General features: G+C 41.1%; 1 protein-coding gene across 1 annotated transcript in view; it reads left to right on the top strand.

Annotated features, from left to right (window-relative positions):
* GRB2 (growth factor receptor bound protein 2) overlaps positions 1-27,460 on the top strand; it is a 78,349-nt gene that overhangs the window by 48,200 nt on the left and 2,689 nt on the right. Inside the window, exons 3-5 of the mRNA XM_034408672.3 lie at positions 7,863-7,960; positions 23,671-23,793; positions 24,938-25,106. Of these exons, the coding sequence (XP_034264563.2) occupies positions 7,863-7,960; positions 23,671-23,793; positions 24,938-25,106 (390 nt within the window). The remainder of the gene's footprint in view (positions 1-7,862; positions 7,961-23,670; positions 23,794-24,937; positions 25,107-27,460) is intronic.

Here is a 27,460-nt window from a genome sequence, read left to right as displayed (position 1 = left end):
TTGTTTGCGGATGTTCTGCAAGCGCCTTGGGCCCAGCCTGGGTCGTCCACGGCTCCAAGCAATTTAGATAAGAAACTGTTCTGTGCGGCGCCCGAACTTGAGGCCATGTTGGACCTGCCCTCAGTGGATGCACCAGTGGCGTCTCTTACTTCTCACTCGATGGTTTCGTCTGATCCGCTGGAGGGTCTCAAATCGGAGGACAGGCGCACTGAATTGGCCTTTCGTAGGTCTCATCAAGCCGTCGCCTGGACTGTTAGAACTGCCACGGCTACTTCATTCTTCAATAGGGCCTCTTTAATCTGGTTGCGCCAACTTCGTGAACGGCTCCCTCCAGAGGATACCCGCTTGCGTCACGACATTAACAAAATTATTGCAGCCACAGAATATTCGGCAGATGCTTCGTTGAACTCTGTCAAGATTGCATCGCGGGCGTTGGCGACTTCTGTCACGTCGCGACGCCTTTTCTGGCTACGGCCGTGGAAGGCCGATGTGAAAACCAAATGGAAGTTGGCGGCGGCCCCGTATAAAGCCCCGAACCTGTTTGGCGCGGCATTGGAGCCGGTCCTAGTGGAGGACAAAGACAAACGCAAAATTATGCCCACGTCTTTTCGCAGACAAGACAGGCGTTACGCTCCTTACGTGCAACGTCAGCCATTTCGTCCCCACGCGGGGCAGGGAGGCCCCTCAGCTTACCGGCAGTCGTTCCAAGCCCCAGACCGCTTTTCCGACAGACAGCGTTTTAGAGAGCGGGGCAGATCGCAGTCTTCCTCCAAGCGCCCCTATCGTGGGTCCACGTCCAGACCCTTCAGAAGGGGCAAATGACTCACTGACTCCGGGGCCGGTGGGGGGACGTCTCCGGGCCTTTCGTCATCAGTGGGCCCGGTCCACTCCGGACGAGTGGGTGCGTCGCACAATTTCGGAGGGCCTCGCAATCGAATTCACGGATCGGCCCCCACGACGGTTCATCCGGTGCCCAGTTCCCCTGTCCACAGATTCTCGCAACCTGATGGTGGAGGAGATAGCACACCTGCTGGAGATCAACGCGATAGAACCGGTTCCGCTGGACCAACTGGGGACCGGCTTCTATTCGAGACTGTTTTTGGTTCCCAAAAGTTCCGGCGGGGTCAGAGGCATTCTCAACCTCAAGGAGTTGAACCGGGCGGTACGTTACCGTCGTTTCAAGATGCATTCTCTTCGGTCCATCCTGGCTTCTATTCGCCAAGGGGATCTGATGCAGTCGGTGGATTTGCGAGAGGCATATCTGCATGTTCCAGTGCTTCCTTCGCATCGACAGTTTCTGCGATTCGAGTATGCGGGCAGACATTACCAGTACTGTGCGATGCCGTTCGGTCTTTCCTCGGCTCCCAGGACTTTCACCAAGCTGGTGGCGGTCGTGGCCGCGTCTCTCAGTACGGTTCCGGTGAGGGTGTTAAGTTACCTGGACGACATTTTAATCCTGTCCTCGTCCAGGGCACAAGCAACGCAAGACAGGGACAGGGTGCTCTCGGCATTCCGAGAGCACGGATTCTCCATCAATTTGGACAAGAGCCAGCTCGTCCCCACGACCTCTATTCTACACCTCGGGACCCTGATAGACTCCGAGAAGGGTCAGGTTTTCCTGTCTTCAGAAAGGGCGAAGAACATCAAGTCGCTTGTGGGACAGGTGCTAACCCGGAGGAAGGCTCCTCTATTGACACTATCACGATTGTTGGGGAAGATGGTCTCGTGCTTCCGCATTGTTCCGTGGGCACGCAGACATTCTCGTCCGCTGCAATGGCTGCTTCTTCCGTTCCAGAGAACAGGCAGTTCCAACTCCGCAAGGACAGTGTTCGTGACGCCGCAAGTCAGACTGTCACTGAGTTGGTGGAGGTCACCGGCCATCTTGCAGGGTTGCAGTTTCCTGGAACTAGACCGGGTCGTGATCACCACCGATGCCAGTCTCCATGGCTGGGGAGCTCACCTGGGCGCCCAGGTGGGCCAAGGACAATGGTCTCCAGAGGAACGTGCACAGAGCATCAACCTGTTAGAACTTCGGGCGATTCGTCTCGCCCTTCTGCATTTCCGGGCGCTGGTTCAGGGTCATCACGTCCTGATTCTCACGGACAATACATCTGCCAAAGCGCACATAAACCGGGAAGGGGGGACGAAGTCGCAGACATTGATGCTCGAGTCGGCCCGTCTGTTCAACTGGGCGGAGAGAAATCTGGAGTCCATCCTCGCAGACCACATTTCCGGGAAGGCCAACACACGGGCGGATTGGCTCAGCAGGGAAGTGATAGACCAGGCCGAATGGCAGCTGCTTCCCAGTCTATTTCAGGAGATCTCTCTTCGCTTCGGGCGACCTCTGGTAGACCTGTTCGCCAGTCCGACCAACGCCCAGCTTCCCCGGTTTATCACTCGATATCCGACTCCAGCGGCGGAAGACACAAACGCTCTGCGGTGTCGTTGGCCAGCGGGTCTGTTATACGCTTTCCCTCCCGTCACACTGATTCAGCAAGTGGTTCGCAAGATGATAGCGGAGAGAGCGGAAATATTACTGGTGGCTCCACATTGGCCCCGCAGGCCGTGGTTCGCGGATCTTGTGGAATTTTCGGTGACAGACCCGTGGGTGATTCCTCCACATCGGATCGTGCTGTGTCAGGGGGCCATTCGTCATCCCGAGCCCCAGTGGCTGCAGTTGGCCGTCTGGCATTTGAGCGCGTTCTCTTGAAGAAGGGCCGTTTGCCGGATACAGTGATTGGTACGATGCAGTCGGCCCGTCGACCATCTACGACGAGGATCTACGAGGCTTCGTGGAGAGCCTTTTGCCGTTGGTGTGCGACTGCTCATGTGGATCCTACGTCTGCGACGATTCAGGATGTCCTCATTTTTCTACAGGCGGGTTTGGAACGGGGTTTGTCTCCTGCCACTCTCAGACGTCAGGTGGCGGCCCTGGCCACGGTGTTATCCTGTCCGCCGTACACTTCTTTGGCTCATCATCCGTGGATGAAGGGGTTCCTTCATGGAGCCACGAACCTGAGACCGCCTACGGTTCATCGTTATCCCTCTTGGGATTTATCTCTAGTTTTACAGGCTCTCACATTGTCTCCGTTTGAGCCGCTGGGTTCCACCTCGCTCAAGTTTTTGTCGTTCAAGGTTGCATTTCTCCTGGCGATCACGTCGGCTAGACGCATTTCTGAGCTCGCTGCTTTATCAGTTAGGAAAGACTTGTGCATCTTTCATGCTAATACTGTGGTTCTGAGGATGGATCCTGCCTTTATGCCCAAAGTTAATTCGTGGTTTCACCGGGCGCAAGAATTGGTGCTTCCGGATTTCTGTCCATCGCCGAGTCATCACCGTGAGGTTCTTTGGCACACCCTGGACGTGCGTAGGGCGTTGCGACGTTACATACGACGGACGGCGGCGTTTCGGAAGACGGAAGCCCTCTTTGTTTCGTTCCATCCTGCATCCATGGGACAGAAAGTGTCGTCGACCACTATTGGTCGTTGGATTAAGGCCTGTATTGCGTCTGCTTATGAGAATCAACGTCGTCCTGTTCCTGGGAACATTTTGCCTCATTCAACGCGGAGTGCGGCCACTTCGGCCGCCTGGGCTACCCAGGCTTCTGTGTTGGACATTTGTAGGGCGGCGACTTGGACTTCTTTGTCGCCCTTCATAAGACATTATAGGATTGATGCCTACGCTTCGGCTGAGGCGTCTTTTGGGCGACGGGTTTTGCAAGCAGTGGTGTCTGGGTCCCCTGAGGTGGCTAGTGTTTTGCCCGACCCTGGAAGTTAGGCTTGGGTATGTCCCAATGCTGGAGTGTAGTAGCAGCGTTCTGGAAAATGGACATTGACTTACCTGAATGTCCTTTTTCGGAACGCTGCGTATACACTCCATTTCCCTCCCCTTCTTTTGGATGTTGACTTGTGTTTGGTTTGGTATTAATAAATTTTGTTGTGATTTACCTGTGGTGTCTTCGTTCAAGACTGGGGATTCGGGTGCAAAAGGGGGCGTGGAGAGAGCACAGAGTAGGTAGATAAGTAAAAAAAGTTCTCTCAGTTGCTGTCAGATAAGAGGATTTTCCCAATGCTGGAGTGTATACGCAGCGTTCCGAAAAAGGACATTCAGGTAAGTCAATGTCCATTCTCAGTATATAAAAGTGTGGACCAAATTCCATATCTTCTCCTCTTACTCAATAACATCTTCCAAATGAATTGTATCGGCCATTCTTAGATCTTGGAAATTTCTGAAGTTCAGAGTCATTGGATAAATAGTTCTGGGAGGACATTGTCTAGGATCATAGATAGCTAACAGCCTTCCATCCACAAGATTCAAGAGCATATTTACAGAAATCTCTCTCCCCCCCCTCTCCCTCCCTCCCTCCCGCGCTCTGTGCAAGAGAGGGAGGGATCAAGTAAGAGACATTTGTGGAGAAGTAGAATGTGTTATATAAATCTGATGTAACTGCACATTGGATCATATAGCAGATAATGAGAGGTGGGGTTTGTAAACTTCATTCTTACAAGTTGAAATAATAAGTGGGTAATTTCTAAATTCAAGATTACAAAACTGGGAAACTGCCTCTGTGACAAAGTTTATAATCATCAGAAGTGATACATTGTGTCAATATGTCTATCAAAATCCATGTGAAATTTCCCATACTTTGCTTTAATTCAGAGATATAGCGTATTATATAGAGGTACAGGGAATGGTTATACCTGAAGGACTATATTAAAATTAAAATGAGTGAGTTATTAGACCTTAGAGGATTAATGCTACAACTTAATATAAATATACTTGCAGAGGCCTGCAGAGAGTAGGGTGGTTTTTATTTACAGTTGGACAGTCTTATATAATACAGACACAGAATAAAGTAATAATTGAAACAATACAATTATAATCTTATAATTTAAGGTAAATCTTTGAACATGTGAACAGTGAGGAATCTTCTTACATTCTTATGTTTATGGAATGTTTTGTGCCAAAATAAGAAATACAAGCCAAACACTGTGGTTCAACAGAACAGAATATTTGTAGCTCAGGGTTGAACTGCGGGGTCCTTGGTGCTCTCTCAGCTTGGTTGTTTTCTTGCAAACGTTTCATTACCCAATTAGGTGACATCATCTTATTTTCTCCATGAAATAAAGAAAAGTTTAAGGGATTTCTACCAGGATTTTTGCTCAGTGATAAAGAACTGGTCCAAATGCAGTGATCAAAAGCTGTTGTTTTTAAAAGTAAAAACAAGAATCATTGATTGCATATGTAGCATACCTCTCAGAATATCCAGATTTCTTCGGGCAGTGATGATTAACCTTTTTAGTGCCGAGTGCCCAAAGCGTGCGCGTGCCCAAACCCTCAAAATGCAATGCAAGCACCCCACCCGTGTATGTGCCCCACCCCCACGCATGTGCGCACGTCCCCCACACATATGCCCCACCCCCCACACCCTATTTTGGTTTCCAGGTTGGTGCAGGATGCTTTCCAGGCCCAAAACGGGGCACGGGAGGGCTCATGCAGTGTCTCCGCGCCCCACTTTGGCTTCCAGGTTGGTTCAGGAGGCCTTCCATGCCCAAAATGGGGTGCAGGGGGGGCACGCGCAAACCCCCAAAATGCACAGCAAGTGTCCCCGTGCATGCGCCCCACCCCCATGCATGAGCATGTGCATCCCCCACATGTGCAGCAGAGACCCAAAGACCAGCTGGCTGGTGGAAGGCGTGCACGCATGCGCGGTGGAGCTGGGCTGGTGCGATGAGCGGTGTGGCAAACATGCCATAGGTTCACCATCATGGTCTTAGGATATTAATTTTAAAGGTTGCCTTTTCTTACTACCGTGGGAAGAGAAAGCCGTGATTTGATGAGAAATTTCTTGCCCAACTCAGAACCTGATGACTAGAGTCCTAAGCAATTTCATCACTGCTGTACATATAACTCAAGTGTAACTGCTAAAACTAGCCTAATTGGAGATCTTCCAACATAAAAGAAAATGTTTCACTTCCCAATAATTTGTTTAGATTTACGGTAATTAGTGAGTTTTGCTCCATTAGAAGACATGTTACTGATTTTCAGTGATAGCCATACACCATCTTGCCTATATGACACACAAAGCATTCTTAAAATCCTGCAGCTGTGCATTTTTTAAAAAGGACAAGTTTAATTTCTAGTATTCTAGTTTTACTTGTATGAGGCAGGTCTATAATATATAAAAGTTAATAGGAAATTGAAAGTATTAATAAGCAACTATAGGCAGCTATTTTGGGCACATTTTATAAGTGTCTTAAGTGGAGATAGAGATAAGAATTCTGACCTATGACATGTTTAGAGCTTTTATCTTCATTGTTTACAGTCTCTCATTTTCCCTCAATACATTATAGAACTTTGTTCTACAAAGAACTCATGTTAAATTTCAATCAAGTATCAACGCTCCATAAACCTATATTCTGTAGTTAGTAAGTAAGAGATTTTAATGAGAAAGAAAGACTCGGTATCTTTGGGACTGAGTACACATATAAGCATTAATGTACCACTATACTACACTACAAACATTACTGTAGAACAAGGGTCCCCAACCCCCGGTCCATGGACTGGCACTGGTCCATGGCATGCCAGAAACCGGGTCGCACAAACAAGCGAAGCCCCATCCGCGGGGTGCAGGCAGCACACAAAACCACGCCCCCTCCGGTCCATTGAAAAACGTTTCTCCACGGAACTGGTCCCTAATGCCCAAAAGGTTGGGAGCCACTTCTGTAGAAGAAGAGCAGGCAGAACTGGGGAGCAGTGTTAAGCATGTCAGGTTAGAGTTTTTGCATTCCCACAAGTGCTGCAGGTCAAACCCCTCCTGAGTTCTTTTTATCCTTATTTAGCACCAATTTAGTGTTGAACTTTAGTTGCACAGGTTCTTGTGTATAAGCTTGGATAAATGTTTTGTGCTGCATTGTCCTGATTATTTGCCTCTGACATTATCCTGGTTATTCAAACCTACACTTGACAGTATCTTTGAATTATTGTGTGCTAGAATAAAAGTAAAGTACAAGACACATTCTCTATTTTACTTGTGTAATGATTTTTATATGGAGTATTATAATGTTTACATAATTACAAAATTTACATAATTTTGACTTCTGTATAAATTAATATCTTTTTTCTTCTTCTCTCAATGTTTAAAAGAAACTGTTAAAAGGTGTAACGGTTTGAATGTAGACTTTTTATTCGACTGGTTTTAAAAAAATCCCATGGTGGGGGATAAGGACAATAATTGTGGGTGGGATTCTTACTTTTTTCAATTAGCAAGATATGCATTTACAATATCCCTTTGGGGCATGTAGTAAAAATAAGTGAATTGCTTTGTCATTTGAAAATACTCTGTGGTCATTTTAGGCAGGGGGAGAGGGAAGACACTAAGCTTGAAAGAAACATGTCTTTAAGACTGGAGCTGTACAGCTTGATTGAGGGGTGACTATAACACAAATTTGTTCTACATCATAGATTCTTGGTATTAGAAACTCACGTGTGTGATTCCCTCAGTCCCTTATCCTCCTGGAATAGTGAAGCTGTGTTCTTATTAACTTGCTAACTCAGTGTTTCATGGTGAGTTCCAGAATAAAGCTTGACATTTAAACATCTGATTTACTTTAACCAAAACTCTTAAATGGTGAAGTTGAAATACTAAATATGGAACTGGCAAATTGGGTGTGTACTTAATTATCCCATAAATACAGTCTTAGAAAGCTAAGTTATTTTCTCTCCTTTACTTCTGCCCATTTCAACAATTAGATTTCCTTTAAAACTAGCTGGCTGCTAGCAAAAGAAACCTGAAATGATGTGTATTGTTTGTTAGCATGTTATCCAGAAATAGAACCTGTCTTCCTTTCCTCTTTTTCCAGGTTTTGAATGAAGAATGCGATCAAAATTGGTACAAGGCAGAACTCAATGGCAAAGATGGCTTCATTCCCAAAAATTATATAGAAATGAAACCACATCCGTAAGTAAAGTATTACTGTTTCCTCAATTATTTGGCACACTTACTGACTGAGCTGTGGTGAGAGGAATAAAATTCTTTATTAAATTACAATGCAGAGAGCAATATAAAAACAACTTTGTGAGTAAATAAATGCATAGTTGCTTATAAATCTGAGACAAGACTGACCAATGTATAGGTAGTCCTTGACTTACACCCACATTTCTTTTGTTAAGTGAGACATTTGTTAAGTGAGTTTTGCCCCATTTTACAAGCTTTTTTTGCCACAGGTGTTAAGTAAATTCACTGTAGTTTTTAAGTTAGTAACACGGCTGTTAAGTGAATCCGGCTTCCTCATTGACTTTGCTTGTCAGAAGGTTATAAAGAAGATCACATGATTCCAGGACACTGCATAAATATGAGTCAGTTGCCAAGCATCTGAATTTTGATCATGTGATCAATGGGATGCTGCAGTGGTCAAAAGTGTAAAAAAACAGTCTTAAATTACTTTTCAGTTTAGTAACTTGGAACGGTCACTAAATAAACTGTTTTAAGTCGAGGACTGCATGTAGTAGAATAATTATTGTTTTATAAAACATATAGTTCAGTTACTTTGCCACAAACTTTGGACCTATGTTTAACATAGATAAGCAACAGTGCCCTCAAAATATTTTGAACTCAATAACTGGTCACTTGCTATGTTTGCTATGACTCATGGAAATTCTAGTCTAGGAGGGAATCTGATTTCCTACCATTAAAGCAGAAGTTTTAGATGATAACTCCAGCCAAAAATTCATTTGAAAGCACTCTTAAGTTAAAAAGGTGAGGATTGCGTCTTTTGACTTGTATCTCTAAGTAAAAACATCTTCAGTCTCATGAGAAAAATTATGATCTAATGCACTATGCAATTTTTGAATAGAAGGTGTCATCAAGCTGAAGAGTGAAGCTAGTAGCACAGTTGGTTGTTTACCTTGGCAGCAGAGAAATAGATCATGTGAAGCTGAGTTCCTTGTTAGTGCATTCATAGCTAGTATTGCAGAATCAGCAGTTAAGGCCAGGTTGTTTGCTTTTGCTGCAGTTATGGCTATTCATCCAGTACAATATTTGATTCTGGTCTAGTGACGGTGGTGATGTAACTATTCAAAAGAAAGCCTGGCGGGGGACGATGACACATTTTTGCACTAAAATTCTTTCCTGTGCTTATTTCGTTCCTTCATTGGTGAAAAACATTATTCTTGGTACGCCTACACAAAGCCTACAGAAAATCTTCATTTCTCAGAAGGTTTGTGTGACACATCAGCAATAGCAAAAGCGTAGGGTGTTTTGTCTTGATGTGAGTAGTGCAATGTAAGCATGGCCCTGGTCTCTGTGCTGAAAAATGTTAATAGCAGCTTCACACTCATTAAACAGTTAATAGAAATCCCATCATTATGGAAAAAAATTAAACATGACCTGCCTAAAAAAATGATGCAGTAATCATTTCAAAGCTTTCAGTGAAAAATGATTCCAGGGGAGAGTTAATATTGAGCCTTTTTTTGAGCTTTTCATTTTTGTTCTTATTGCTTTATATTGCCTCTTTTGTTCCTTCTCATCTCTAATTTTCGAAGGTTTTAGGGTGCCCATTGTCCTGCTTTCCCTGCTACCGTTTTTCTACTCATTTCTGGCTGCCACAAGTGTTGATTACTCTAAGAAATACTGTACTATAACAACAACCCAGAAATTATCTGTTAATGGAATAAATTGTAAAAATTGAAGTTTAAAATGTTTGTGATTAATATTTCTTATTTGTAGGAAGCTGTTTCTTAATTCATATGTAAAATGAAATCGAAACTGAATATTAATTCAGAACTAGGCATCTTTTTTTCTATACTTTTTCTTCAGAGGTAACATCAGAAGAATACAGAGCAATCAATGAAATCATACTCTCTCCTTTTGTTTTTGCCACTTTCAGCCTTTCATTCTCTACAGCCCATATTCTCCTGAAATAATATTTTTGGGGGAGGGTTGCTTTCAAATCGACTCCTGGTGATTGCCTGCAACTAATCCCTGCAATTATCTGGCAAGGTTTTTTGCCAAAGGGGGGGGGGGGAGAGGGAGAGGTTTGCCATTGCCTCCTTCCTAGGATGGGAAAGTGGGTGACTGGCCCAGGGTCACCCAGCTGGTTTCATGCCTAAGGCAATACTACAACTTGGGGTCTCCCAGTTTCTAGCCTGGTGCCTTACACCACTCACTCTCCCCCCTTTCCAAAAAACCCCACTAATACCTCAATGATCCAAAATCTAATAGCTCTACTCTAAAATCATATGTCATCTAAATCCAAGTCTTCTCAAAGATAAGAATAGCGTTTTGGCAGTGGAACAAAGAAGGTGGTAGGCTCCACCCATTCATTGCACCTGTTCAGGCAGAGCCCTCTGTCTGTCTGCTTTAATTTTGATTACTGTACTAAATGGAGAATGGGGATTGAGCTAAATATCTGATTCGGTCCTACAGAAGAATAAGTCCAGACTAATATGCCCCCTCCTCAAAATATCTTTCAGTGTAACTACAGAGCCTGAAAATCAATCAGTCAAGGAAGGAAGGAAGGAAGGAGGGAGGGAGGGAGGGAGGGAGGGAGAGAGGGAAAGAAAGAAAGAAATCAAAGAAAAAGAAAGAAAGAAAGAAGAAAGGAAGGAAGGAAGGAAGGAAGGAAGAAAAGAAAGAAAGAAAGAAAGAGAAAGAAAGAGAAAAGAAAAGAAATACTGCCTTCAGAGAGCTTGAAAGAAACAATTTAGTTGCACAGAAACATGAAGTAAATATTCCCTGGTCTTATAGGTAGTCCTCAATTTACGACCACAATTGAGCCCAAGATTTCTGTTGTTAATTGAAAAGTTAAGTGAATTTTGCCCCATTTTACGACCTTTCATGCCACAGTCGTTCAGTGCAGCTGTTATGCAGTGTGTTGCAACAACACTGCAGCTGTTAAGTCAGTAACACGGTTATTAAGTGAATCTGGCTTCTCCATTGACTTTGCTTGTCAGAAGATCACAAAAGGTGATCACATGACCTTGGGACACAGCAAGCATCATAAATATGAGTCTGTTGCCAAGCATCCAAATTTTGATCATGTGACCATGGGGATGCTGCAACGGTCATAAGGATGAAAAGCGGTCATAAGTCACTTTGTTCAGTGTTGCGTAACTTTGAACGGTTACAATTAAATGAAACTGTTGTGAGTCGAGGACTACCTGTATTTTTCTTTTTTATCTTTCCCTTTTCAGATTAGTCCAACCACAGAAGCAGCTTTTGTAGGCATAAGAATAAAGCTAGAGGTAGGGTCCTCCCTTCATTTCTGAAACTGGAACATGCTGGCTACAAATTCTCTACCTCTGGGTTAGAATTTTGCTTCCCTTGTCAAGGAGAACGAGGGGCCAAGAAAGAGCAGATAGAAAAGAAAGGGGAATGTTTTCCAGTCCTGTAGGCAAAAGGGAGACTCATGAACTAATCCACTGCACTCCAGAATGACTGTCTGCATCCCATATTCAGTAAACAATTGGAATGGCAGGGAATAAGAAAAGGAAACTGTAGCCACTTCTGCTTCTAAACATCTTGTCCCAGGCAATCTCTCAGTATCTACATAAGCAATTGCGCACATGCATGCTCGCACATGGACGCACATTCTTCCATTAAAGAAAGGTTTTTCAGAAGCAACAGGCAGTTCTTGCAAAGCAGGGTCAGAGAGATTGCTCAGATTTGTTCCATGGGCCCAAGGAGGAAGGGGCTAGACTTGAAAGGAGACACTGGGCCAAATGAGAAATATTGATGGCCAAATGTGGCCAGCAGGCCAACATTTCCAGTTATCTGTTTTAACTCTTTCTCAGATGATTCAGGAGGGGATTGCAAAGCACAAAAAATGGTGAGGTTAACAGAGGCAAACTACCGGTACGTTGAAATTAGGTTATAAAAGGCAAGTATCTGTAGGGTGCCATACTATCATTGTTAGCTAATTAAGCACTTGTTTTATTAGTCAGTGGTTTTAATAGCCATTAATTTGTTAACCGTTTATGCCACCCAAAGCTTAAATAAGACGTCAAAGTTCAATAATTTTAAAAAGTATAACCTTCATAATTATATATATTTAAATAAATAAATAATTGTTAACCCTATTTATATAAGCAATCCTTTTATTTTTATCCTTTCCCAATAATACATTAGAGTAAAATATATACAGAGGTAGTCCTCATTTAGCAACCACAATTGGGACCGAAAACTCAGTCTTTAAGCAAAGTGGTTGCTAAGTGAAACTATGACAGTGCTTTGGATCTTACTTCAGCTTTCCTTTGCTTTACAAACCTGTGAAGGTCATAAATGCAAGAATTGAATGCAAAGTTACTTTTTCATCACTGTCATGACTGCAATCAGTCACTGTCCAAGGCTGTTGTTAAATGAGGAATATCTGTACTCTTAATTTTTTTAAAAATAACATTGTTTCCTCCTTTCTAATTCTGACTTCTAAAATACATATTCAAAATGCCTCTCAACTGACAGATTTTGTTCTGTCAAGCATTCTGGAAAACTATAGTTCTAAAGTACAGTTGGATAGGTCTTGTTTTACCTAGGATAATAATAAAGCAAAGTGCTATTTATAGGTGCCTCTTTTCAGTCAAGGTTGAAAATAACTGTATGTGCATTAAACCTCCCAAAATATAAATATGTTCTTTATTTGCTTAATTTCAAAGTTCCAACAAAAAAGGAAGAGCTCTCAAAAGGTAGAGATGTTTCCTTCTTAATAATCTTTGAGCAACTCCTATATTTTATACTTGGTTAAAATTTGATATGAGGAAAAATAGATTTTAGGCACTACTATAAAAATGCTGAATGGATCATAAACTCAGCATCTTTTTGTTTAATGCAATTAAATTGCAATGAGTAATTCTTGGCTTTCACTTAGTTTGCTTTGGTCATTGGTAAAATAGTGTGGTGTGGTTTTGAATTGGCTGACTCTAGTAATAAATAGCATGCCTAAAATTACATTCTATTGACTAGCTTGACATGCTGAATGTGAAACAAAATTGAGCCCTGCATAATGTGGCACCATAGTGACTGACCACAAACAGATTCAGAGGTTCTTTGGTGGTGATTGGTATAAATAATAATTGCTACATTTTGGAGCCAAAAACTTAGGTCAGTTTGCATGCTGAAACATTTTTTTTTGCTAGAGCTGTAAACACCCAATCTGTACATGCCCTCAGATTTGCTTAGACAACAGATCACACAATTAAATTTATATATTTGCCAAATTATTTAATGGTTATTTAAAGGATCGGTTCTCCTGGTTACATCTACCAGAGTGGGGAGGCAAGAAATACTGTGGTTCCCCTCTCCTAAAGAGGTACTTCTAGTGGGACTAAGAAGAAGAGCCTTCTCCATGGTAGCTCCCTCCCTGTGATCCATGGATCATCTCTATGAAGATAAGATTGGCCTCCACTTTCATACTCTTTCTTTTTTCTTTTTTTTAATTTTAAATAAATTTTTATTAAAAATTTTCAACATTAAAAAACCAAACACAATTTTTCACTCATTACAGCATTTCCATATCAATATCATCCATAAATTCATATTTACATAGGTTCTATTTCTATGGTTCACTATCCTATATTATACTGTCGTTTGAATTATAATAATATTTACACACAAATATGATATAATGTCATCAATATTATATAATTCTTATACAATAATTTTACTCCTATTCTCTAGCCATGTATACCATCTACTCCAAACTTGATAGTACTCTGATTCTTCTCTCTCTTTCAATTCCATAGTCAACCTATCCATCTCTGCACACCCAAGTACCTTTCTTATTATCATTGCCTCTGAAGGAGTATTAGTCTGTTTCCAATTTTGAGCAAAAATGATTCTGGTTGCAGTTAATATATATAATATTATATATTGAATTTTTTTACCCATTTTCCCATCTGAAATGCCCAATAAAAATAGTTCTGGCTTCAGTTCAATCTTTTGTTCAGTAATTTCTTCCAACCATTCCCTTATTTTTTGCCAATACTTTCTGGCTTTGGGGCAGGTCCACCACATATGGTAGAAAGTTCCTTGTTTATAACTACATCTCCAGCATTCGGGTGAACAATTTGGAAACATTTTGGCTAATCTAGCTGGGGGTAAATAAACATTTAGATAGATAAAACATTTTGTAGAGGTTTTCCTTATAGGCTGCTGACATCGTTAATTTATAATTTTTCTCCCATAATTTGTCCCAATGGTCTAATTCAATACTATATCCGAACTTTCTAGCCCAGCTTATAATCGACTCCTTCACAGTTTCTTCTTCCATTTTAAATCTTAGGAAGAGGTTATATGCTTTGGTAATCATTTTTCCCCCTGTCCCTAGCAATATTTTATCCAATTCCAGTTGTTTTCCATAGATGCCATACTGTTCTAAATCTTTTTTATATCTTGTCCTGATTTGGAGATAGGACCACCAATCAATCTTTATTCCTTGATTCTTTAGTTCCTGATCAGATTTTAATTCTCCTTGTTCATTCCAATAGTTCTGTATATCTCACAGAACTTATTTAAATCTAATACGTTTGGGTAAATCATCGCCTCCATTGTTGATAGTCTTTCACATGGCCCCGAAGACCTAGTTTTGCCAGCAGGTCAAGGAACGCAGAGTGGGATGGAGCCCATTAAGTGGTTTATTTGATTGACTGACTGTTGTTAGGGTGGTGGTGGGGGGTAGTTATCACTTTTTATTGTTATTTCATATGAGATTTTTATCTTTGTAACCGCCTGGAGTCACTGAGAGTGAGTCATGTAAACTTTTAAAATAAAATAAAGTAAAATAAAATAAACAATACATTTATTTATTTGAGGGATCTGTAGATCACAGTTCTATTTTGTTTGTTATATATTTGCAAGAGATGAACTTTTTTTGCAAGGAAGTTTGTAAGAAAATTCAGTTTATTTCTGAAAAAAGTAAGCTACTACATGGAGTAGATACGAAAATAAACCTAGCTTTTTGGCAATTCCTACAGTTTCTAACTGTAAACAGAATGAACAAATGCAGTCCTCTTTTGTTTTTTTTTATTGAAAAAGTTTTCAATTACAAATTTTTCCCCCTTTTCCCCCCCCTCCTCCTTAACCCCCCTCACCACCCCCTCCCCCCTCCCCCCATGACTTCTTTAAAATAAAAAACCTAATACATAACAGATTATATAATATTTTACCATCCCCTTACTCCCTCCTCCAAGTACTGACCCTTACTTCTAGTGATATTATTAATATTATTACTTCCCCCTCTTACCATACACTTCAAAATAACATTCCATTATAACACTATGTAGTAACTTCTGATTTAACACAGTAATATTATTATAACTCCCAATTTATCGATAATCTGCCCTTTTTTTTCTCCTCCCCCATACTTATGTCTGTATATTAATATAACATTTCAAAATAACCTTCCACTTTAGAACTATATAATAAATCCTACTTTAACATTTAATCTTTTGTGTATATTAATATAACATTTCAAAGCAGCCTTCCCCATATATTCTAATTTTACATTTGTTCTACTCTATCCATTTCCTCCACTCCCATAAATATATCTCTTAAGCATCCCTTTTCTTAATCTGTACAATCAATACACTAACCTGTCTCCACCCACTTTCCTACAAAATTACCATACACAACAATTCTTAATATCTTTGTTCTTCTGCCCATCCTACTAAAAAATATTCCCTTATATAAACAAAATCAATGACTTTAAACTTATAATCCATACAATATCTTCTTTAATATCTTTCCACTGGATTGCTGACTCCATCATCCGAATTAGGGTAACATAACATCCCAGTTGCAACAGAATATTCAAAATCCTCAGTTATCATTTGCCCCCATCAGTAATGAATATCTTCATATATATATATAAAAAAAAGAAAACAACCACCCGAGTGACTTTATAATTGTAATCCATATAATATCTGTAATAGTGGCTTTCTTCAGGATTATTAATTCCCATTCTCATAATGGGGTAACAGCCAGATCTTCTGCATGCCCCAGCATAACTCTCTTGCCTTGTAGCTCAGCATAAGTATAGTACGTTGACCAATGAAAAAAAAAAACCAAAAACCAAAAATAGATAATTCCAATCCAACAATTTAAGACCCTTTTCACATCCCAAAATTACGGCATTGCAGAGGTCTGTCACTCTCCTCAGGATGATATTAAGCACTACTTCGCCTCAACCATCTTTTCATATATTCAGTCATGTATTTTTTTAAAAAAATAACTGGCTTCGCTGTTGCTTAATTTAGAAATTTTTATTTTTGTGAGACCTGTTTCTTTTTTTCCTTTCTTTTTGTGGGTTTGATCTCCATCCTAATTTACTTTCTGCAAGTTGTGTGTCAACTGATCGGTTTTCATTCTGCTTTATAACTTGATCTTGTTGGTTTTGCTTTTGTGACTCATATTTCTTTTCTGTAAGTTGTGTATCAATTAGTTGATTTCCATGGTTGTCTGTAGCTTGGTGAGTCGTCACGTTAGAATCCGATACCACTTCTCTCTTATTTATAAATAATCCAGCTGAGGTGTCTAGAGAATCCAAAGGCAATTTATCTACAAAGGCCTCTGTAACTCGATATTTTTCCTTTATTTCTAACTTCTTCTGCTTGTCTTGTGTTGTGCATAAAGATGTTAAGTTCATTTTTAAAATTTTTTGATAAAATTCTTCTGCTTTTTCAACAGTATTTAATTGATATCTTTCTCCTTGATATCTCAATATTATACCAACTGGAGCATTCCATCTGAATAAAATATTTCTTTTTTTAAGCTCAGCCACCAGAAAACCAAATTTCTTTCTTTCCAATAACATCTTAGGTGGGAGTTCTTTATAAATCCAAATCTTTCTTCCAAACAGTTGCAAAGTAGACTTAAAAGATTTCTGCACAATATTATTTCTTATTTCTTTATCTGTAAAATAAATCACCACATCTCTAGGCAATTGCCTTTGCTTTGCAATCCAGGAGTTTATTCTATAAACTCTATCAATCCTACAAAATACCTCCTCAGGTTGAACCTTTAAAATCCCAGCCAGAACTTCAGAAGATATTTTCCTTAAGTCATCTCTGTTATTTTCCTGTAATCCTCTCAGTCTGATCGCATATTCAGTAAAATTATATTGCATCATTAAAACTTCCTTTTCAATACGTTGTTGCATATTTTCTACATTACAATCAGCTTCCATTTTAGGTTTTTCTTCTAAACTATTATCTTGGATGTTTATCAAATCATTTTCAATTTTTTCTATTTTATTTTCCAAATTGTCCTCAATTTCCTCCACTTTAGACTCTAATAAATTAATATTTGTATCCAACCTGATCAAAAATTCTGAGAAACCATTAGCCATTTTTATAATCTTTTCTTTAGTTTCCTGCTTAAATTTCTCAAAGTTCTGATTCATAATCTCATCCCTTCTTACAATCTCCTCCAGAAGAAATTCAATTATATTAAAATCAGTTTTCTGAGACTGTAGGTTAAGAACTTGTTCATATAGTTTGTGGATGGGGGAATCCCCCCCCCCTGCTTGTTTGTCCAGCTTTGTAAGCCTAAACGCCATATTTCCACACAGGCAAACTTTTTTAGAAAAGAAAAAAAAGCAAAGCTTCCTTCCAAACGAGATCAATATCAAATCAAATCTCCAGAAAGGAGAAAACACAAAAGTGGAGCTTTTTCTTCAATTGTAGCTAAGAGCATTTATTCCGCTACTTTGTGGCTTAATAAGAAACGGAAGGACTTTCCCTTTTCAGCTTCCCTGCTCAAATTTCGGCAATCGCCATTTTAAAAGTTCTTTTTTACTTTCCTTTGCAAAATAAGTATAAATACTTGCTGTTTAGGGTCACAAGTCCAGATCCAGATCTCATCCTCTTTGGTTAATCTGTTAATTATCTTGAAAGGCTTGTTTTCTTAGCCTTGCTCTGCAAAAAAGCAGAGGTCTCCCAACGCCCGGAGCAAACGGCGAGTGCTATAGGGAGCCTCATCCGCTCGCCCCCAAGAGTAAAAAAAAAACTCTGGGGGCTACGCGGAGAGCTCTACCTACACTCACCTGCTCTCTCTCACATTTCCTCCTGGAAATGGAGTTTTTCGAGCCGCCTTTCCATTGTAAAGGCGGCTCTTTACAGGCGAAGGGGCTGGCGGTCCCAAGGGACCGTCTGGCGGCTAGGAAAAGCAAACCGGAAGTCCCAACAAATGCAGTCCTCTTGATGACATAATGTTGGGAAGTAATCCACCAAACGTGTATTTTTGTTAATGTCCAATAAGATCCAGATTTTTGTAATTCTTAAATCTCTTCTGACAGAAGGCAGCAGCATTTCCTATGGACATAATAACTTTTCATCTATTACAGTACAACACATATCTTCCCTAATTGTGGTCTCTAAAATAAACTTGCAAGCTAGAATTCATATCGCCCTGTTAGAGATAGGAAGGGACAGAAGCTTCAGGCTGTAAAAAGTTCATGATACAATTCATACTGTAGACTTTCTGATTTGTAGCTCAATCATTTTAATCACGATGCCAACCCAAATTAGGTTAACCACTTATAGCTCAATACAGCAAGTGATAATTAGAGTCATTGAGCCATAGAGTTGGAAGGAGCCATTTAAACCATCAAGTCCAAACCTCTCCTCAGTTTGAGAATTCATGTGAAAGCATCACAGGCAGATGGATATCTAACCTCTGCTTGTACACATTAAGTGAAACAAACCACAGTCTCACTGGATCATTGATTCCTAATCAAACTGCTCTTGCTGTTCGGGATTTTTCCCTAATAATCAGGATCCGCTTTCCTATATTTTTAATTCCATGTCTTGTACTCTTGATCTTTTTCTGTGGGATACCCCAAGTATTGAAAAAGTGCTGTCTATCAGACTGCCCTCCTTGTAGTTTGGATTGGAAACAGTTAATCCCAAAACTAGCCTGTCAGAGCTCTTATTGTTAAAAGGAAGGTTATGTTGCAGTGCAAGCATTTCAGAACACTGTACTTTAATTGTTGATCTTAAAAAGCAGAAGCTATCTACCACTCCAATATCTTCACTGTCAATCCTAAGGCTGTTTTGTCATCTTTATACTTAATTTTGGATTTACTTTTATTACTAGAGTGTGTAGATTCTTTGCATTTTTGGCAATCAGGATACCGTTATCAGCACAATGCAGATTATTGATGTTTCTTCCTCCAGTTTTAAAGCCTCATTCATCCTTTTCCAATCCATCTTCCCTCAGTATAGTATACATTAAGTATATAGGTTGAATAAATAGGGGACAGTATACTGCTTGTCTCATTCCTTTGTCAACCTGGAGCCAACCTGTTGGTCTGTACTATGGCATCTTGATCAGTATATAGTTTTTACATAAAAACAGTGAAATGTTCTGGGATTTCCATTTTCCTAAGTACACTCAACATCTTGACATAATCAGCACAACTCGATGAATCAATGAAACATATTCTAACTTCTTTTTGGTATTCTTTGCCTTTCTCAATTATCCAATGTGCATCAACCATAACGTTTTGTCTTCCTTCACTTTTTCTAAAGCCAGATTGAACATCTGTCATCTCCTTTTCCATGTAAAGTCTTACCTGCATTGGATGAGTCTAAGAATTATTTTGCTAGTGTTTAAATTAATTTGGTGTTACAATAATTTGCACAATCTGTTAAATCCCCTTTGTTTGTTACTGATATATAGATTGACCTCTTCCAATCTATGGTCAACTGCATCATTCTTCAGATTTGATGTCATTGCTTGGTTAGAACTTTTACTGATTCTTCTCCTTTTCCTTGCCATATTTCTGTAGATTTTCCATTATTCCCTACAATGCTGATTTAGTAATGATTGGACTCTTGATATTACTTCATCAACAAAACTGATAAGATAGAGTTTGTTGGAGAATTGAGAACATTTATTAAAACCAAGTACTATGCTGCAACTAGGCAAGAATCTTTTATATTCTTATAATTCCATTTTTCTCAACTTTTAAAACATAGCTAAGGATTTTTTAAAAACATTTTAAGGTTCCATTTGCATGCCATACTGCCTCAGAATTTGTAAGGATACTAGATTATGAATTCTGAAAATGGCAGCATGTGCTGCTCAACCAGTGGTGGGATTCTGCCGGTTCTAGGGGGTTCGGCCGAACCCTTTGTTAAATTGCTGGCTCGCCCCGCCCCTTGCCCCGCCCAGCCGCACCACTATTTATTGCCAATAAATAGTGGTGGGCGAGGGGTGGGCGAGCCAGCAATTTAACAAAGGGTTCGGTGTTTTTTTGTAATTTTATTGGCCCGTGGAGCTTCAGCATAGGCTAATTAGCCCTTGCTTAGATCGGCTCCCGAGTCTCAGCTGATTTGCTCTCAGCTGTTTTGCTCACGGCTCTGCTGCTTGCTTGCAAAGAGTGCTGATTTTTTTTTCCCCCTAGCTATACTGAAAAACGAAAGAGAAAGTAAAGCAGGCTGTTGGCTTTGCACGTTGGAAAATTAGGCAGGCAGATTTCTTTTCTTTTTCCTCACCAAAAAAGGTAGGCGCAAACAATGGGAAATTTAGGGGAAAAGAGGAGAGTTCAAGATTTTGAAAGAATCTTTTAAAAAGAAAAAAAGCTCTATTTAACTAGGGAATTGTAATAATTGAGATACTATTAATTGTATATTGTGTTGAAAGCAGAAATGGTTAAGTTGTGGTTTGGAGGAATATATGGGGAAAATTATTTGGTTTTTTGTCCTGGTCCTGTTAGATCTCTCAGCGGCTTTTGATACCATCGACCATGGTATCATGCTGCACCGGCTGGAAGAGTTGGGGGTGGGAGGCACCGTTTTACGGTGGTTCTCCTCCTTTCTCTCTGACCAGTCGCAGTCTGTGTTGACAGGGGGGCAGAGATCGACCCCGAGGCCCCTTATATGTGGGGTGCCGCAGGGATCGGTTCTCTCACCCCTTTTGTTCAACATTTATGTAAAGCCGCTGGGCGAGATCATCCGTGGTTTCGGGGTGAAGTACCATCAGTACGCTGACGACACCCAGCTGTACATTTCCACCCCGGACCACCCCAACAATGCCCTTGAAGTGATGTCCCAGTGCCTGGAGGCCGTACGGATCTGGATGGGGAGAAACGGGCTCAGGCTCAACCCATCCAAGACCGAGTGGCTGTGGTTTCCGATGTCCCGATATAGTCAGCTGGCGCCATCGCTGGCTATTGGGGCCGAATCATTGGCCCCCACGGAAAGGGCTCGTAACTTGGGCGTCCTCCTGGATTCACGGCTGTCTTTAGAAGAGCACCTGACGGCCGTGACCGGGAGGATTTTTCATCAGGTTCGCCTGATTCGCCAGTTGCGTCCCTTTCTAGATCGGGACTCGCTACGCACAGTCACTCATGCCCTCGTCACCTCTCGTCTGGACTATTGTAACGCTCTCTACATGGGGCTCCCCTTGAGGTGCACTCGGAGGCTCCAACTGGCGCAGAGTGCAGCCGCGCGGGTGGTTATGGGAGCGGTGTGGAGCTCCCATGTAACATCTCTCCTGCGCGAGCTGCACTGGCTCCCGGTGGTCTTCCGGGTGCACTTCAAGGTTCTGGTTACCACCTTTAAAGCGCTCCATAGCTTAGGACCTGGTTATTTACGGGACCGCCTACTACCATCAATAGCCTCCCACCGACCAGTACGCTCCCACAGAGAGGGGCTCCTCCAGGTGCCGTCGGCCAAACAATGTCGGCTGTCGGCCCCTAGGGGGAGAGCCTTCTCTGTGGGGGCACTGACGATCTGGAACGAGCTCCCCCCAGAGATATGGAGGATCCCGGATCTGCGCACCTTCCGCCGCGAGTTGAAGACTCTTTTATTTCATCAAGCTGGCCTCGCCTAAATCTTCTCCCTTTTAAGTGCAAATTTTAAATTTTAATTTGTTTTAAAATATGGGTATTTTAAATTATGGGTATTCAGCCAAATTTATTTAATTCATTTTATTCGATTTTAAAATTTTTATATGTATGTGTTTTATTTCGTGGCTGTTCACCGCCCTGAGTCCTTCGGGAGTAGAGCGGTATAGAAATTCAATAAAATAAATAAATAAATAAATAAAATTATTGGTAAATATAATTAATTGATTTGTAAGAAATTGGATTGCATGGAAATAATTGGAATATTCATGTTCATATTGATTAATATACAAAAAAGGTAGTTATATAACTAATTGATTTATATTAAAATGTTGAATTTATATTAAACAACTGTAATATTACATAATTAACCAATGTGAGGATGGATATAAAAATAGATGACAATGGGAAGGGGTATAATATAGAATAGAAGGGAAAAATTGAATTTGATTAAGATTAGAGATGAAGATGAAGGGTAATATTGGTTTTTTACAAAAATAGATGAGGAATAAATATGGCAAAAAGGAAATATAGAAATTATAAATTTAATTGAAATGACTAAACACTGTTTAAATTTGTGAACCGGCCAAATATCCGGTTCAAAGAAAATACATTGTATGTTTGTATGTGTGTTTCTAATTATTGTTATTTATTCATATTTGTTCTCTTTTATTCTTTAAAGTTTAACAATTCATTCTTTATCTTAATATCTTTATATTTGTTTGGGGTTGGCTTTCTTCCCTTTCATCTTTTTTATTGTACAGCAATCTTTCTCCTCAAACCTACCACCTCTCTCTTTTCTTTCTTTCTTATTTTCTCTTCCTCCCCTTCTTCTTCTCCCTACTTCCTCTTCCTTTCTCCTTCTCCTCCTCTCTTCCTCCCTCTCTTACCCTCACTCCTACTCTAATTTCCCTTCCCTTCCTTCATCCCTCTCTATTGCTGTATCCTTTTATGCATATGGACTACTCAGAGGGCTGAAAAAATTATTTCTGACTGGTCCTCGCACTTTTGACCAGTCCTCGAACTTACGACTGTCCTCATATTTTACGTTTTTGCCCTATCTTGTCACCATGGTGAAGGGAAGCAGTTGTGAAATGAGTGACACAGTTGTTAAGAATGCTACAATGGGCATAAATGATGACCAGTCATAAGTGCGAAGACTGGTCAAAAGTGCGAGGACCTGTCAGAAATCACTTTTTTCAGCCCTCTGGGTAGTCCTTTTGTGCATATGGACTACTCAGAGGGCTGAAAAAGTTATTTTTGACTGGTCCTCACACTTTTGACCAGTCCTCGAACTTACGACTGTCCTCACATTTTACGTTTTTGCCCTATCTTGTCACCATAATGAAGAGAAGTAGTTGTGAAATGAGTGACACGGTTGTTAAGAATGCCGCAACGGGCATAAATGTGAGGATGGTCATAAGTGCGAGGACCGGTCAAAAGTGCGAGGACCAGTAAGAAATGACTTTTTTCAGCCCTCTGTAGTCCCTATGCAGATAGCCACGCCCACCGGTCACATGACCAGCTAGCCACGCCCACCCAGTCACATGACCAGCTACCCACTCCCACCCGGTCACATGACCAGCTAGCCACATCCCCAACTAAGCCACGCACACAGAACCGGTTGTTAAAAAAATTGAATCCCACCACTGTGCTCAACCATTCCAACGTTTCTCAAATCAAACAGTTATGGCCTGTATACCTATTTCAGAAAAAAGAGTTTAGCTGGAGTTATTTGTCAGATTGCTGCTCTGGAACAAGCCTGTCCAAACTCGTTTTTTCCATGTAATTTGAATTGGGCTTAATTTTCAGTTCTGTGTTTGCGCAGGTGGTTTTTTGGGAAGATTCCTCGAGCAAGGGCTGAGGAGATGTTGGGTAAACAAAGACATGATGGTGCCTTCCTCATCAGGGAGAGTGAAAGTGCTCCTGGTGATTTCTCCCTCTCAGTCAAGTGAGTATTACTTTTGGATTGATTTGATTTGATCTGATTTGATTGATGGCCTGGCTGCAATCTTTGAAACTTCTGTTATTGGCAGAAAGAGAGTTTTAAAAAGTTTTAAAGAGAGAGTTTTAAAAAGAGAGTTTTAAAAAGTTTCCTCCGGTGCAAGGATGGCTGTATTAGGCTTTCATAGTCAAAAACCTTCTAACTTACCGCAGTTCTGAAGATTTTTGGCTCATGGTCCTCTTTGGATAGTGACACACTAGAAATTATGACAGAAAAAAAAGGTGTCTCAGCCCACTGGTGATGAATTTAATACTGTCAGCAGCTCCCTAAAACTCCAGTGCTTCATATGAGGCAGCCCTAGGATCCTAAGAAAATGCATTGTGTTAAAAAGTTGCATATACATGCTATGTTTGTGCCAGAGGACTCAGACCATCTTTTGCATTCCAGTCCAAAGTGATACACGATCACACACATTGGAAATTTTAAAAAAGTTATCCAAAGCTACATACCTGTTTCTAATTCAAGTGTATTCACTACCAAAAGAGGCTTTCAGAATATGTTTTTTTGCTCCCAGTCTTGTGGCCTTGCAGAAAAATAAAGTACTTTGCTGAATCAACTTTGTGTCATGCAATGTTTTAAAATGTAAAAAGAAGGCATGAGGGGCCTTCTTTTAATATCCAGGCTTAAATAGCCTGATTGTGCTTTTGTTTATCCACATTTAGAGGTTGCCTGACTCCTTAGCCACTATGGATGGCTTAAAACAACACAGAGATAAAAGTTTTTTTTTAAAAAAAGGACCTTGGCCAACCAGACTGACTCATTCTTGGATTTAACTTTTAAGTACCGGTATTCAGTTTTTGCTGAATACTGAACACAAATAATAAATGTGTGATAGAAATGAGAATTTCAAGATTTGCAAAAAGTAATAGAGCTTTCATTTCACACAATTTATATGCACTTATTTCCTTGACTTGTAATATTGACTGCTGGTTTGTACTGCCACCTCATGTTTAGAAATCCTCAAAACCCCAATATGCATTTCCCTTGGCTGAAGGTTAACCCTGTAGATGTGCAAAAAAAGAATATTCCTTTCCTGGGAGAAATGTTAAAGCAGTGAGTACATCTGGAATGTTCTTCCCCTTCTTTTTAGATTCGGAAATGATGTGCAGCACTTCAAGGTGCTTCGAGACGGTGCTGGCAAGTATTTCCTCTGGGTGGTAAAATTCAATTCTCTGAATGAGCTGGTAGACTATCACAGATCAACCTCTGTCTCCAGGAACCAACAGATATTCCTCCGAGATATTGAGCAAGTGCCTCAGGTAAGAAAATTTTTGGAGTTTTCCTAATCACTATACTACTTTTATTCTTTCTGAATACCTGTAAGAATGTCTTTTTTAGTGTGTGGGGAGGTGTTTCCATGAAGGATAAATAGAATCTTGGTGACTTATGAGGACAAATTTATTGATTGATTGATTGATTGATTGATTGATTGATTGATTGATTGATTGGATTTATATGCCGCCCTTCTCCTGAAGGACTCAGGGCGGCTCACAACAATAAGAAACAGAAAATAAAAGTTAAAAGACAAATTAAAGCAGAATATCCAATAAATAAGGCTAAACGTAGGAATACAAATTCAGATTTAAGAATTTAAAAAGCTACAAAATTAGTTTAGAGTCAACCCAGGCCCGCCCATTGGAAGAGCCAGGTCTTCAAGGCCCGGCGGAAGGTTCGGAGGTCAGGGATTATCCGGAGCTCCAGGGGTAACGTATTCCAGAGGGTAGGGGCCCCCACAGAGAAGGCTCTCCCCCTAGGGGTCACCAGTCAACATTGTCTAGCCAAAGGTACCCTGAGGTGCCTAAATTGTGTTAGGCACTATTCTGTTTTCAATAATCACTGTTTTTAAAAGATATATAACCCATTCTTTAAGCCAGACCCTCAAGGATTTCTAAAAATTATACAATAAAAAAGGACAACAGAACATCCTTCACATTCTATACAATTGAATTGAAAACCCGATATTGCATTAATATTGCACTATACAGTAGAATTCAATATAGTTACTGCCCTGGGATAGAAGCTGTTTTTCAGCCTGTTTGTCTTTGTTTTTATTATCCTGTAACATCTGCCAGATGGTAAAAGTTCAAAAGAAGGGTGCCCAGGATGAGATGGATCTTTAAGAATGTTTTGAACTTTCTTAAGGCAGCGGGAGCTATAAAGCTCTTCCAAAGAGGGGAGAGGGCAACCAATGATCCTCTGGGCAATGACGTTAACCCTCTGGAGCTCTGTCCTATCTGCCACTATGCAATTGGCAAATCATACACAGGTGCAGTAAGTTAAAATACTCTCTATGGTCCAGTGGTAGAAGGTCACCAGCAGTTTTTCATTCAGTTGTTGTTTCCTGAGAAGTCTCAGGTAGTATAAACTCTGCTGGGCCCTTTTGACCAGTGCTGCAATGTGAGTGCCCCAGGTCAGGTCCTCTTTTATGATAACACCCAGAAACTTAAAACTGGCCACTTGCTCCACTCGGTCTCCATTGATAAGCAAGGGCTGGATGTCTGATCTATTTCTTCTATAACATCTGGAAAGTTATAGTTTTCTCATAGTTTCTCATTCAGGTACATGAATCCTCCTGTTACCATTACAATTTTACTTGTACAGGTACTTTATTTATTTATTTATCGGATTTATATGCCGCCCTTTCTCCACAAGGACTCGGGGCGGCTCACAGCAATAAGCAACAACAAGTCCAAATTAAAATTCAAACAATAAAAGAATCTAAAATTCCCATTAAAACCCCTTCAGGCCAGCCTGGCGAAACAACCATGTTTTAAGGTCACGAGGGAAAGAACGAAGGTCGGGGGCCACCTGGAGCTCCAAGGGGAGCTGATTCCAGAGGGTAGGTGCCCCTACAGAGAAGGCTCGCTCTCTAGGGGCCGTCAGCTGACATTGCTTGGCCGATGGAACCCCAAGTAGGCCCTCTCTGTGTGAGCGCACAGGGCGATGGGGAGCTGTTGCTGGCTGAAGGTGATCTGCCAGATACCCCGGGCCTAAGCTTTATAGGTAATCACCAACATCTTGAACATCACCCGGAGGGCAACTGGTAGCCAATGCAGGTCACGCAGGAGGGGTGTGACATGGGAGCATCGGAACACTCTCATCACTACCCGCGCGGCCGCATTCTGTACCAGCTGAAGCCTCCGAGTGGTTTTCAAGGGCAGCCCCATGTAGAGAGCGTTGCAATAGTCGATCCAGGAGGTGACGAGTGCATGGGTGACCGTGCGTAAGGCATCTCGATCCAGGTAGTGGTGCAACTGGCGCACCAGACGAATCTGGGCAAAGGCCCCTCTGGTCACGGTCGTGACATGGTCTTCTAAGGTCAACCGTGCATCCAGGAGGATGCCTAAGTTGCGCACCCTATCCACAGGGGGCAACACCTTTCCCCCCATTCCATGAAAGATGGAATATTCCCTTGGAACCGACGTATTACCGCAATTAGGACTAGAATTTAGATTGCTAAGAAGGCAGTTGTTAAGTGAATCGTGCAGTTGTTAAGAAAATCCAACTTCCTCCATTGATTTTGCTTGTCAGAAGCAAACTGGGAAGGTTGCAAATGGTGATCACATGATCCCAGGACATTGCAAACATCATAAAAACATGCCAGTTGCCAAGC

Source organism: Pantherophis guttatus, chromosome 2 (assembly GCF_059756535.1).
Source record: "Pantherophis guttatus breed Tessera chromosome 2, ASM5975653v1, whole genome shotgun sequence".
Taxonomy (NCBI): Eukaryota; Metazoa; Chordata; class Lepidosauria; order Squamata; family Colubridae; genus Pantherophis; species Pantherophis guttatus.
This window is presented reverse-complemented; position numbering and strand designations above follow the sequence as displayed.